Here is a 14,372-nt window from a genome sequence, read left to right on the forward strand (position 1 = left end):
TGTTGTACGTGCATACAAATGTTTTTAAATTACATTTTTCTCTAAGATTATATTTCTCCTCTTTTTTTGAGAATAATTTTTGTATATTCTTGGGTAGCAGGTTATAGTTTGCTTTGTGTATAATTTTAGCTGTTTGCAAATTCACTATGTCGTGGAATTTCAGTATTTTTGATTCAATAAATAAAGGATTTGTATGTTTTCTATATCCAACATTATGTATTATTCTAACTGATCTTTTTTGTAACACCGTTAGTGAATGAAGTGCACTTTTGCAGTTATTTCCCCATATTTCTGCACAGTAACTCAGATATGGTAACACTAGTGAGCAGTAGAGAATATGAAGTGATTTTTGGTCTAGAACATGTTTTGCTTTATTCATTATTGATGTGTTTCTCGCTACTTTATGTTGTATATTTTTTACATGAGATTTCCAGTTCAATTTATCATCAATCATTATACCTAGAAATTTGGTTTCATTTACTCTTTCAATTTCCACTCTGTCTATTTGTATTTGTGTTTGACTTTCTCTTCTACTGTTACCAAATAGCATTATTTTAGTTTTACTGAGATTCAACGATAGTCTGTTTTTGTCAAACCATCTTTTTAATTTGTTAATTTCTTCTGTTATTATTTGTATTATCTTCTGTGTGTCCTCTCCTGAACAAAACGCTGTTGTATCATCCGCAAATAATACTAACTTTAAATATTTTGTAACTTTACAAATGTCATTTATATAGAGATTGAATAATTTAGGTCCTAGTATTGATCCCTGAAGTACGCCACAGGATATATTTAGTGTTGTAGATGTGTGTTCGCCTAGCTTCACGTATTGTTTCAAATCACCCACAACATGCCCACTAATAGTAGGCTATGTGCAATTTTATAGTTTGCACATACTATTTATTAGAACCTTTTTTTGGGGGATACTAATAGATCAGGCCCATAATATTAAATCAACCCACTTGCAATAAACTATAAAATCAAATCATTAAATACAATATCTCAATGTATTTTTTCATTAACCATGAAAATAAATGTATGAACAAATGGTTGATGAATATTGGTCGGATCGTAGAAACAGTACCACTTGACTTAGTATTTAGATGCAACACTAACAGTAACTACTGCATTTACCAAAAGCAGTCAGTCTCCAATTATATTTTCTCCTGAGAACCAGTGTCCTCTGCAGTGGACATTGGTGCTCCGCATTACAGGGCTGTATTTTTCCAAAATTGTACCATCTGAAAAAAAGAAATGGAGCAAAAACTATTGTCTACTGCAGAGGACGTTGCCTCCCAGAAGTTACATAGCAAACATGTACAGTTGCACTCAAAATTATTCAACCCTAATTGAAAATGATGTATTTTCTATAATTTATTTTAAAACCTGTAATAGTTTTCTTCTCCGAAATGACCTCCTGCAACTACATTTGAGAAAAAACAACACTTAGGAATGTGTGTTGAATATATTGGAAAATGATTTCACGAATGTGAAAATTTATGTTGCAGTGTTCCTTTTATGAGTACTGATCTTTGCAAACTTGAGCATTACCATAGACAGTGAGCTGGACTTTTCTCGAGGTGTGGCCGGCATCATTGGCAGCTGTGCAGAGGAACTCTCCTGTCTCATTTCCAGAGGGTGAGGCGATGAGCAGGCTGCCTTCAGAGTCCAGAGAGAAAGCCGGACCACCCAAGTAAACAAGCTCCCCACCCTTCAAAATGAATTGCAACACGATGAATGGAAGCGGTCACGGCTCAATTCATTACACTCGCAGTTTACTCGAGAGGAAAGGCTGAGCTATCTGAACCTGAAATGTGGCACACTATCATTTATTGAGTTATTCATTCTCAAGTGCAGTTTTAGGGTCATGAGGTAAAGCTGGAGCCTATCCCAGCTGATTAACCTGCCAAACACACATATAGACAAGCAATCATTCAGACAACTATGTACAATTTGGAGTCTCCACTTATCCCAGCATGCATGTTTTAGACTGTGGGGGACAATTGAGGTACCCACACAAGAATGGGGAGGACATACAAACAGTGCATCATGTGTAGTTGTTTGTTTGCCATATGTGCTGGACTGGGGGACGGAATTTGACTTTCACAGCAATACTTTTACAATTCAGGAGTACTACTAAAGAAGGGGATGCCTATAAACACACTGGCTTAAATGACACACAGGAAAGCACATGTCAGTTTAGAGTGGACTGTACAGGCCAATGGACACGGGTCGTTTAATGGAGGAACACATGGGGAACATGCACATGTGGCCTCACACGGACATTTTCCCATCATAGAATATTGCGTTCCCAGAGCCTGTTTACTGCGTAACATGACTTCCAGGCATGTGACACAAAACAAACCTGGGAACCTTTTAGATATTGACCACACACATACAGTATCTTTTGCATCTAAATACAGCTGCTACAGCCTTCCCCTACTACAGTAGTACCTCAACTTATAAGCTTAATTGGTTCCTATTGCCCCCCCCACCCCACCCCCAAAAAACCCAGCACAATTTAAACATGTAACACGCCTTTTAAAAAGAACTTTTATACAATAAATATTGTATAAAAACAATAAAGTTAAAGTACCAATGATTGTCACACACACGCTAGATGTGGTGAAATTTGTCCTCTGCATTTGACCCATCCCCTTGTTCACCCCCTGGGAGGTGAGGGGAGCAGTGGGCAGCAGCGGTGGCAGCGCCCGGGAATAATTTTTGATGATTTTGGTGATACAACAGAATGTAAACTACAGTAATTTTATGAAGCAATGTAATAAAAATGTACAGCATTTCTTTTGAAGAGTGGACTTCTACGGTATCTCCTTCACGCTGCTTCTCTGTCAACACCATCAGCATCTTTCTCATATTTTCATAGATAAATGTCCGCCGTTTGGATAATATTTCAATATTCTTGACTGGCGTTAGACTCATTCTGCTTCAGTATGGTGCAGACTAGCGGTGATATGCTCAAATTACTTTGTAGTAGACTAGACGCTCATTTATGATTTTGAAGATTTATTTTTTTTACATTAATGAACTTTTTGAAAGTTATGTCCATCTCTAACTAAAAGCAAATGCTCGCGAGTAAGACCAGATGTTTTGGGCGGATATTACAAGGTTCACTGTGGCATTCGCTATTCCAACTAATGGCAGCGATGATGGTAACTCAAATTTTTGCTTGCAACTTAAAGCATAACAATTACCTGACAGACAACTATTGTCTCATAACATTCTTAAGTTGGCACACTCTCAAGAACTCTAAAAATGTTTTAAAACAACCAAAAACATTTTATATACATGCTGTAAGTATATACAATATGTATTGTAGTAACATGTACATTCATTAAACATGTAATGTTTATGTATTATGGTAGTTTTAAGTATTATTTTGACACATCACACTACAACGTTCCCTATTTCCTTCAACAAGAACAACTACTAACTACTAACTACTAATCAATGCAGACTTTATGTGAGCCAGCTACATTGGGACAACACAGTAAAAAACAAATATATATATATATATATATATATACACATTATTTTATTTATTTATTTATTTTTTTGATTACATTTTCTGGGATTTATTCTGATTTGTAAAGCACTATTTTTATTCCAGCTCTGTTTATACTTTTAATATCCATAAGTACACTTTATTCTTACTTATTTGTGTGTGGTTTTTTTTCTGCATTGTCAAAATGATATTGAGCTACAACATTTTTAGGTCACTGTCAAAGAATGGGGATACGGCACCTTATAGAATGTTTACAATAAAACACAATAACAACAACATTATAGCCAACATTTCAGAATACAATAATTCCTACTAATAGTGTAATATTTAAATTTAAATTTGTCTGATCTACATTTTATTTTATAACTGCTACCATTGATTGTTTCCTTTGTAAAAAGAACTATAATAATCATCCAGTTTTTTGAATGGCTCTTTCAAAGAAACCGTTCCCAAACCTTCAAAGAGCCATAATTTCCATTTCTATATCTTACTGTACAATGTCTGCTCCCAGAATATCGCTAATACTTGATTAATATGCAGGTCAGAATAGACTAACCTTATTAGCTGCTTTGTTAGCTGTGTAGTACAAGCTGAATATTACAAATTAGAATGCTTAAAAAAAAGAAAAACATATATGTTCTTCTTGTCTTACATAGAGATTGTGACTGATGGGCAAAAATCCCAATAAAGTGCAGATCCCCTTTAATTATTGTATGAATCAGTTGCATTAATACGTGTGGATTAATGTTGTTAAAATACAGTATGCTACAGTAGCAATAGTCATGTCCCAATACTGGTTGGAAGTAATCTGAAGTTTCCTTACTGACTCATAAAACAATTCATATGTTAGACCTTCTGTTCCTCTCTAAGAATGTAGAGTGTTCAACATTAGTATTACTATTGGCCTGGGCTTTTATGTGTAGCTTGCTTGTTCTCCAATTGCTTGTTTAGACTTTTATTAGAGTTGGTTGCCTTCCGAATCATACATGCCTTCACAAAGCATGTTAGTGTGAATCAGTGACGTGCGGTCACTGGAGGCAGGTGAGGCGGGGCCTCACCTGCCATCATGGAAAGAAAAAAAATGTAAAAAGAAAAAAAATTAATTAAATTGTTATATGTATCCAGTGATTATACTATACAGTTATTTTCCGTTTAACTTCACCAGTTTTAGATTATTTTTATTCAAAATCGCTGAATTTTCACATTTGCCGTTCAAATACTGAGAAGAGACGGTGCGGTGATCAGCAGCCAGTTGAGGCACGTCACTCAGTTGTGCCTCACCATGGATTGCGGACTCTGCTAACTGCTGGCCTGCTGTGCAGTGAGACCGTATTGCTATATGAATTATTTTATACATTTCCATAGTTTAGTTAGCTGAGGTATATGATGTACAGTGTATTTTGTCAACAACTGTATGTGTGTAACGTATTTCTTGTGCTGAGCAATCATAAAACTGCTGCGAAGACGCACTGTGTGAGGCTCGCGTAATCCCGCCTCCTGGTGCCGGTTATTGCACCTCCGCCGCAGACTGCACCCCCCGACGGGAGCGCCACACCAACCAAAGCCCACACCCAAACCCTCCACGTGCAAGACCGAATCCACCCAAAAAAAGTCACTTAACAAGAAGCCAAAAAGTGCAAAAACAACATTGCTTGCGCCGGAGGAGCCGTGAACAACTGCAGGGACACAACATTGGGTACACCTGCAGACTGCAGCACGGATTTCATATTTCATTCATTCACAACTCCTCCAACACGAACACCACTGTTCCCGCACTTATAAGTAAAGGTAAGACCATAATAACGTTTTTTTTATTAAATGTGCTTTTTTGTGTGCTACAGTTTGTATGTGTAAAGTTAAAGTTAAGTTAAAGTACCAATGATTGTCACACACACACTAGGTGTGGTGAAATTTGTCCTCTGCATTTGACCCATCCCCTTGCTCACCCCCTGGGATGTGAGAGGAGCAGTGGGCAGCAGTGGGCAGCAGTGGGCAGCAGCGGCGCCACGCCCGGGAATAATTGTTGGTGATTTAACCCCCAATTCCAACCCTTGATGCTGAGTGCCAAGCAGGGAAGAATGCTGGTATGAGCTTTTAAACATAACCCGTTAACTGCTGCCAATCAAATGGTGAATAAGATACTCTTTAGGGTTCATATGTTTGTAAATCTGACTGTGATGAAGTCAGTGCCTCACCAGCCATCAACCTCACCGCACGTCACTGGTGTGAATGGTTTTCTGTCTCACTCGTCTGTTGTCTGTCAATCACAGTGACACAAAGAGACCAGGGTGTACCCCGTCTCAGTTGTTATAGGTGTAATAGCAATAATCCCGCATGGACCAGCCCTGCAAACCGCCCCGGGCTCGATCCTGCGACCACACATGCCCACTAATGAGAGTTGATCAGTGCGAGCCAGTACAGTAGGCTGTCAAAGCCAGCTGAGGTGGCTGGCATCCTTTAACATAAACAATCCCTGTGACTCTGACCTAAATAAGCGGTATAGAAAAACACAAAACGATAGATGGTAATCCAATACAGACCTTAGACCAGGTGATCTCGGGTGTAGGTACCCCACTGGCACGGCAGGGCAGAGATATGGGCGTCCCTTCAATAGTGCTGAACACTTGAGGGCCATGCTGAAAGGTCGGAATCACTGAAAGCAAAACAGAAGGGAAGTCATTGCAATGTTTGGGAACCACTTGCAGTATCTTAACCTTTTTGCAATGATCCATTCCATGTGTGGGGAAATTCTGTCATTCAGTGAATACATGATATTGGTAAAGAAAATACATATTTCATTTATCTGCACCTTGCTACTCTCCCATTAATCACAACCTGTTTTATTTTTCTACAGCAATAGACTGCAATTCTGCAGACTCTCAAGTAATCATTATCATAAAGTTAAGAAGCCTCAAAAAGAAGGGAAAAAAGAGTGTATCTCCAAAACACAAAGCAAACAGCTGGGGTTGTCAAAGCAGTGATGCAATTACCAAAATTATTATAGTGTCAGTGCCAGCAAGCAAAAATCTGGAACTACTCCTGAATGCGTTGTGGATGTTATTAATTACACAACTATGTTCTTTGTAGCTGAGCAATGACAAAGTATTGCATAGTACATTTTGTACAGTATTAATTATGTTAGACATTCATTAGTGCTTTCTGCAAGTGTACTCAGGCCACTCGAAAGGATATATGAACGTGTTTTGCATACATTAATAATAAGACAAAATAAGTATGGATGAATAAATTGAAAATAATATACTGTCATTGATGTGGAATTATCCCTCATCCTTAAATTACTGTATTTTCTTCTCTTGCAAAAATTGGCCTGGAAAAAGTTTGCTGATAAAAATGTGTGGGCGGAGGCCTTACATTCATAGCAGATGCAATCAAACAAGTCAATGCCAACTGATGAGATATTTACAGTCAAAAGAAAAACAATTGTTAGCTTTTATCACAATGTGTGACCTATTATAATAAAGTTAAAGTACCAATGAGGTGCTGTGAGATTATCCTCTGCATTTGACCCATCACCCTCACCCCCTGGGAGGTGAGGGTGGCCAATAATTTTGGTGATTCAACCCCCAATTCCAACCCTTGATGCTGAGTGCCAAGCAGGGAGGTAATGGGTCCCATTTTTATAGTCTTTGGTATGACTCGGCCGGGGCTTGAACTCACGACCTACCGATCTCAGGGCGGACACTCTAACCACAAGGGGGTATCGTTCACATTTGAATTGATACCGTACCGACTCTTGGCGCCTGGAAATCGATACCAGTACTCAACGGTACCAATTTTCTGTACTTTTGTGTGTGATAAAAATGTGTTGTGTATTATTACGTTTAATATTTAACATGGATCTCTGCTTTCCAGTTCTTATCTCTTTTTTTTAGGTTTGCGTCTCATTGCAAGTACTGTACTGTATTGTATTGTATTATATAATATATACTTTGCATGCAGTTGCAATTCCAAAACATTAGATGGCATTAGCACAGTGGTGTGCGGTCAGGGCCAGCAAGGCCTTCTCTGCCAGCCTAACATAACCAGAAATCATGACCATAATTAAAGATAAAAGTCATTTTGAATTTACTTTCCTTAAATATCTAAAAGTATTCATATTCTCCCATCCATCCATCCATCCATTTTCTACTGCTTGTCCCTTTCGGGGTCGCTGGAGCCTATCTCAGCTGCATTTGGGCAGAAGGCGGGGTAGACAGACAACATTCACACTCACATTCACACACTATGGACTATTTAGTGTAGCCAATTAACCTATCCCCATATATTATGCTCTTTCCGGTGCGATTGTTTTTAGGATAGAGTTTATATCCAATCAGAATTCAGCTAGCTGATGTTGTCATGCTGTACGAAATCTGCCCGGGGACTTCAGAATCAACAATGCAGGCGTCCGTGCACTGTAAGTGAACGGACATAAACAGTTGATAGACAGTTGCAATAGCCAATCAGATCACGAGTTGTTGTCAAAAAGGCCTTCTAGATGGCCTCACGTTGAACGTGACATTTACACGTCCTGTGATTGGATACTCATCGGGACCGTTAGTGGATATGGAACACACACAGTTGATAGACAGTTGCGATAGCCAATCAGATCACAAGTTGTTGACAGTGGCCTCTCTAGGTAGCCTGATGTTAACGAGACTGTGATTGGATACTCACTTGTCACTCCAAAGTGAGTATCCAATCACGAGTTGCAATTTAGCAGAAAGCGGGAAGTGTTGACCCACAAAGAAGGAGAACAAAACGTTGATTAGGTGGCAGACACACATTTGCAAGGTCATTTTCAAGAAGGATATTTAAAGAGAAACTACATCTTGTGAGACAATGTTGGCGATGAAATGGGGAAATGCCCGCCATTTCCACTCGAATCAACCGACTACGAGGGGCTATACAGCGTCGAATGGGTTGTACAAATTGTGAGTTCAAATATTTAATTTCTTCACGTTTTTTTGCCATTTTAATTTTGAGAGTACCACATAAGATATGTTTTAATTGCTGATGCGGGTTTATTGATTTTTTAATGCGCCAGAAAATAACCCGTTTTGTACACTGTTAATGTGGTTTCAATATCCAGTAGTGCGTAAATGTGTTCCTGTATAGTATTTCTCCAGCAATGGTCATGTGGGGACATAAATTATGGTAATTTGAGAGGTAATCATTGAAGTCGGACATCACTGAAGGCCTAAGTGGGAAACGCATGGCCCGCCACTGCATTAGTGTATAGGAAATAGTGTGTTGCCTTAGTCAGGAAATAGTCTTTGCCATTATGTTGAATGTGCCACTGTAAGTATTGTACAAACTAGCTGTTTGATTGAAGCGTAGTGATGATGTTTGATAAGAAATTATCGCGTTCGAGCCTATTATCGAATCCTCTTATCGAACCGATTCCTTATCGATTCTCTTATCGAGTCAAGATAGGTTGTTGTATATGGAAAAAAACACAATATTTGGTTCAACAAATCACTTCACATTCTCTACTGCTCGCTACTATAGTGTTACCATATCTGAGTTATTGTGCAGAAATGTGGGGAAATAACTACAAATGTGCGCTACATTCGTTAACCGTGTTACAAAAAAGATCAATTAGACTGATACATAATGTTGGATATAGAGAACATATAAACACTTTATTTATTGAGTCAAAAATATTATGTTCGATGATTTGGTAAAATTGCAAACAGCTAAAATGATGTGGAATTAAATGATGGAATGGATTAAGTAAAGAAGTTAAACATTGTACTGATATGATCCACTTTAAGAGGTTGTTCAAATGAATAGTGCTTACAAAGCACAAAGAAGAAGAATTATGAGAAATACTTTCAACCTTATTGAAAATAAGATATTCATTCTTCATCTCAGTATATTAATAATGACTGAATTAATTAATTACATATTACAAAACTGTTGTATATACTAATTCACAGATATTTTATATAAAAAGGTCAGTAAATTATGTATATATTTGTAAACGCTATGAAGTGGGAAAGAGGTAGGATTAAATAAGCTTTACTTCTTCCTACTCCTGTAAAGTGAAATGATATGAAACTGTGATGTATTATGATGTGGTCGGATCATGTTTTGTTTAGTTATGTTCTGTTAGTTTTGGACTTCCTTAGTTGTTTTGTGCACTTCGGGGGTTTGTTTTAGTCACCATGGTTACTTATGATTTTCACCTGCCTTGTACGCACACCTGTTGCTCATCAGAGACTCTATTTAAGCCTGCCTTTTCCAGTCACTCGTCGTGGCTTCATTGTTTGCATTTACAACAGTTACATTGGCATTCTGGTTTTCGAGCTCATGATTCCTGTGCTAAAGTTATCTTAGCTTCTAGTATTCCTGTGCTAAGTAAGTTTTTGCTTTAGCTTCTCGTGCGAACGGCACGCTTTCCTTTTGTTTCGTTCCTGTCTGTTGTAATGTGTATGATTTATGAGAAATAAATCATCTCCTACCTGCACGCTTTCGTCCGGAGCCGTCAGCTTTGCGTCCCGTGAACGAACCGCAGCACGCTGCACCCCACTGTGACAAATGACTGAGCTACGTGACGTCATTTCTTGTGATGTCTCACGGGGCATTTCTTGTCGGGACGGGATTCGTTCCCAGGGATTCAAATAAAGAACCGACTCTTTTTTTTTTTACTATAGTGGTCTTGATAACGGGTACCAGTTCTCAAAAAGGGATTCGAGTCCGAGGACTCGGTTCTTTTCTTATCGAACAACCGGGAAAACCGGGTTCGAGCATCATCCCTATTGAAGCGTGGATCTTAGTTGTAGTTTTGATTACCAAAGCTGGCACATTTTGTTTAACCTTTTAGCATTACTGTACTTTTAAACACAATCTGAGTACTTGACTGCTTGTTTACTGGCCAAGTGCTTTAGCTGGCGTCATGTTTGCCACCGGATGTGAAGTTAAATGCAACAAAAATATCAAAATATGGCACTGTTTGATTTTATGTAAATGATACACAGTAGTACCGACGAACTTCGGTTGGCACCTATAAAAGTAACGAATTCGGTACCCATCCCTATTTCTTTTACATAAGTATGAGTACCATAGACGTTGACGAGTGTCGTGTGGTTCGCGGCTCCGACGACGTTCTCAGCCAAGCAGGTGTAGTCACCAGCGTCATCCAGCTTAATTCTCTCGATGTGCAGACTCCCATCTCTCCTCACAGTCACATATTCATCTGAGGTCAACTGAAAAAGAAAAAGATGTATAAGCCTGCATTAAAATCATATTGAAGCATATGCAGATAACGCTAACACTTATTTTAATGTATTAATGTTATATTATGCAGGCTCATAACTTGAGAGGCTTTAGATAATTCTCATTGCCAAGAGCTCAAAGCACTCATAAACGTTTTTGTGTGTTTGTATGCGGAGTAAAACTATGGAACAAACTGGACTTACAACACAAGCAATGCCAAACTATTAATCGATTTAAACTATTATACAAACATGGGGTCTGGTTCAAATACAGAGATGAGGGTCTTTAATTTGACCTGCTGTTGTACTCTGTCTCAAAGTGTTATTAACATGTGCTTAATGTTTCCTTACCATTATTGCTATGTTGTCTATTACCATTATTGTTATGTTGTCTATTACCATTGTTGGTATATTCATTATTCCTACATTGTTGATACAAATTATTGTTACAGTGTAATAATTATTGTTAACTGTGGTAATGCCACTATGATACAACATCTGTATTATAATCCTTGAGCAAAGTAAGAGTGAAACTCTTGTGAATAATCACTGAATGGAGAACCGGGGGTGGGATTAAATAAATTATCTTCTTCCCACTCTCTTTCAGGCAAAACTGGACAATCATGCATTACATACTATACATTACCTTTTGCACTATATTAATTTATATTATCATGTGTTGTCAACTTTGTACTTTTTTATGTCATTGCCTGAAATAAATAAATAAATGAAATGAAAAAAAAAAAATTGTTGTGTGCTTACAAGACCATAGTTGTGCAGCCATTGTCTCTCAGGCAGTGGATTTCCAGCCAACAGCACACAGGGTAACGTCACCTGCCGGTCCTCTATCACGTTGATCACAGCTGGACTCATTGCAATGATAGGCGACACTGCAGACATGCAACCCATCAACAAAAGCAGAAAATTAACTTTAACCAAAATGTCTGATTATATTTTCTCTTTTTTTTTTTTTCAAAATAAAAAAGTTGTTTGCATCAAACAATATATACACACACACACACACACACACACACACACACACACACACACACACACACACACACTCATTTTTATTTAAAAAAAAACACACACACACATATATATATATATATATATATATATATATATATATATATATATATATATATATATATATATATATGTATATATATACATACAGTATATATATATAGTCGAGGTTTCTGTGGTTTATCCGTTATACAGTGCTCAATATCGGGGTAGAGCGGAATATACTTTAGGTCAGGAAAAAACACAAGAGGCTATACGACCTAACGTATATATATATATATATATATATATATATATATATATATATATATATATATGCTCAAAAAAATGTTATGGTCAATCAGTGTCGCTTCCAAAGTGGACCGTTTGATTTCACAGAAGTGTGATTGACTTGGAGTTTACATTGTGACGTTTGGGCGTTCCCTTTATTTTTTTGGAGCATCACAGAAATATATATACATATATATACACACACACATAATATATATATACACACACACACACACACATACATACATACATACATACATACATATATATATATATATATATATATATATATATATATATACATATATATATATATATATATATATATATATATGTATATATATATATATATATATATATATATATATATATACACATATGTAGTGTGTGGGTTTAGAGGTGAAAGAGTAATTGGTTGCAGCATATACAAAATACAAAGCAATAATATAAACATATGTACTATTTCAGCATTTGTTAGCATGAACACACACCAGCACATGCACTCAAACACACACAATTACATAAATGCAAACACATTATCCATTTGGAGATCAGATTTGTGGTTTGGCTGAGTTCATGCGAATAACAATGATGTAATTTGCGGAAGCTGCGATATACAAAAGGGCGTTGGTTGGGAAAATGTGATGATTACCCTGGCAATTCCAACTCTCACACACAAACACACGCACACTTCGGCCACTGATTCCCTTCAGTCAACCACTCTGTCTTTCCATTATTGTCTGGAAAAAACCTACCGAACTTTTGCACTGGGTTGTCAGGAGTAAACTGGGCCAGTGAGGCAGTAAAATATGTAATATACAGGTATGTCATCGACTTTTTGACCTCTGACCTACATATTAGGGTTTTAAGGTGTTTTAACAGCAGAAGCACAGTAAAACGGAAACAGTTGTTAACAAGGTACACGTGTTCAAGCACTAATGAACGTGCACATTTCAAGCCTCAAAGCTGGACATAAAGAGTGTTCTTTGTCGTGAGACGATCTCTGAACTTTTTGGAGGGGGTTGTTTTTGGGGCTGCTCTGGTTGGTTGTCGCCCCGGGGATCAATGACTGTTTTAGTGTTGTAGTTATAGACTCATGTCTGAATGGCCCACGTGGGTGGGATGGGCTGTCTCGTGTCCTGGGTGGCCATGGATTAAGGGTATTGCCCTCTTAATAAACTTCAATAGATTAAAACACATTTACAGTACATTTTAGTGGGCTACACAGGAATACAAATATGCTAATTTTAGCATGCTAACATTCTATAATCGCATTTTAGCTCATTTTAAATATTTTAAACCTAAATGTCATAGGTTTTGATAGTGGGGACCATCGTGTAAATACACTAACTCATCCCATTTTAGCATGCTAATGCTTTATGCTAGCATTTTAGCTCATTTTGTATGTTTAAATCTAAATGTCATTGCTTTTGATACCTGGCGCCCTTCTGCAAGTATGCTAACTTTTCGAATGTTATCATTAGAGATGTCCGATAATATCAGACTGCCGATATTATCGGCCGATAAATGCTTTAAAATGTAATATCGGAGATTATCGGTTTCAAAAAGTAAAATTTATGACTTTTTAAAACGCAGCTGTACGGAGTGTTACACGGACGTAGGGAGAAGTACACAGGGCCAATAAACCTTTGCGTGCCGGCCCAATCACATAATATCTACGGCTTTTCACACACACAAGATAATGCAAGTCATACTTGGTCAACAGCCATACAGGTCACAATGAGGGTGGCCGTAAAAACAACGTTAACACTGTTACAAATATGCGCCACACTGTGAACCCACACCAAACAAGAATGACAAACACATTTCGGGAGAACATCCGCACCGTAACACAATATAAACACAACAGAACAAATACCCAGAACCCCTTGCAGCACTAACTCTTCCGGGATGCTACAATATAACCCCCCCCCCCCCACCTCAACCCCCCCGCACCCTGCAACCCCGCCCACCTCAACCTCCTCATGCTCTCTCAGGGAGAGCATGTCCCAAATTCCAAGCTGCTGTTTTGAGGCCTGTTAAAAAAAATAATGCACTTTGTGACTTCAATAATAAATATGGCAGTGCCATATTGGCATTTTTTTCCATAACTTGAGTTGATTTATTTTGGAAAACCTTGTTACATTGTTCAATGCATCCAGCGGGGCATCACAACAAAATTAGGCATTATAATGTGTTAATTCCACGACTGTAAATATCAGTATCGGTTGATATCGGAATCCGTAATTAAGAGTTGGACAATATCGGAATATTGAATACCGGCAAAAAAGCCATTATCGGACATCTCTAGTTATCATGTTAATGTTTCA

The 14,372-nt window shown here is 37.7% G+C and overlaps 1 protein-coding gene across 2 annotated transcripts in view; it reads right to left on the minus strand.

Annotated features, from left to right (window-relative positions):
* hmcn1 (hemicentin 1) overlaps positions 1–14,372 on the minus strand; it is a 282,829-nt gene that overhangs the window by 158,413 nt on the left and 110,044 nt on the right. For both annotated transcript variants that reach the window (XM_061975788.2, XM_061975787.2), the window contains exons 18-21: positions 11,506–11,633; positions 10,590–10,734; positions 6,064–6,176; positions 1,552–1,711 (exon numbers count right to left, since the gene is read on the minus strand). In XM_061975788.2, the coding sequence (XP_061831772.2) occupies positions 1,552–1,711; positions 6,064–6,176; positions 10,590–10,734; positions 11,506–11,633 (546 nt within the window). The remainder of the gene's footprint in view (positions 1–1,551; positions 1,712–6,063; positions 6,177–10,589; positions 10,735–11,505; positions 11,634–14,372) is intronic.

Source organism: Nerophis lumbriciformis, linkage group LG14, assembly GCF_033978685.3.
Source record: "Nerophis lumbriciformis linkage group LG14, RoL_Nlum_v2.1, whole genome shotgun sequence".
NCBI classification, from domain to species: Eukaryota; Metazoa; Chordata; class Actinopteri; order Syngnathiformes; family Syngnathidae; genus Nerophis; species Nerophis lumbriciformis.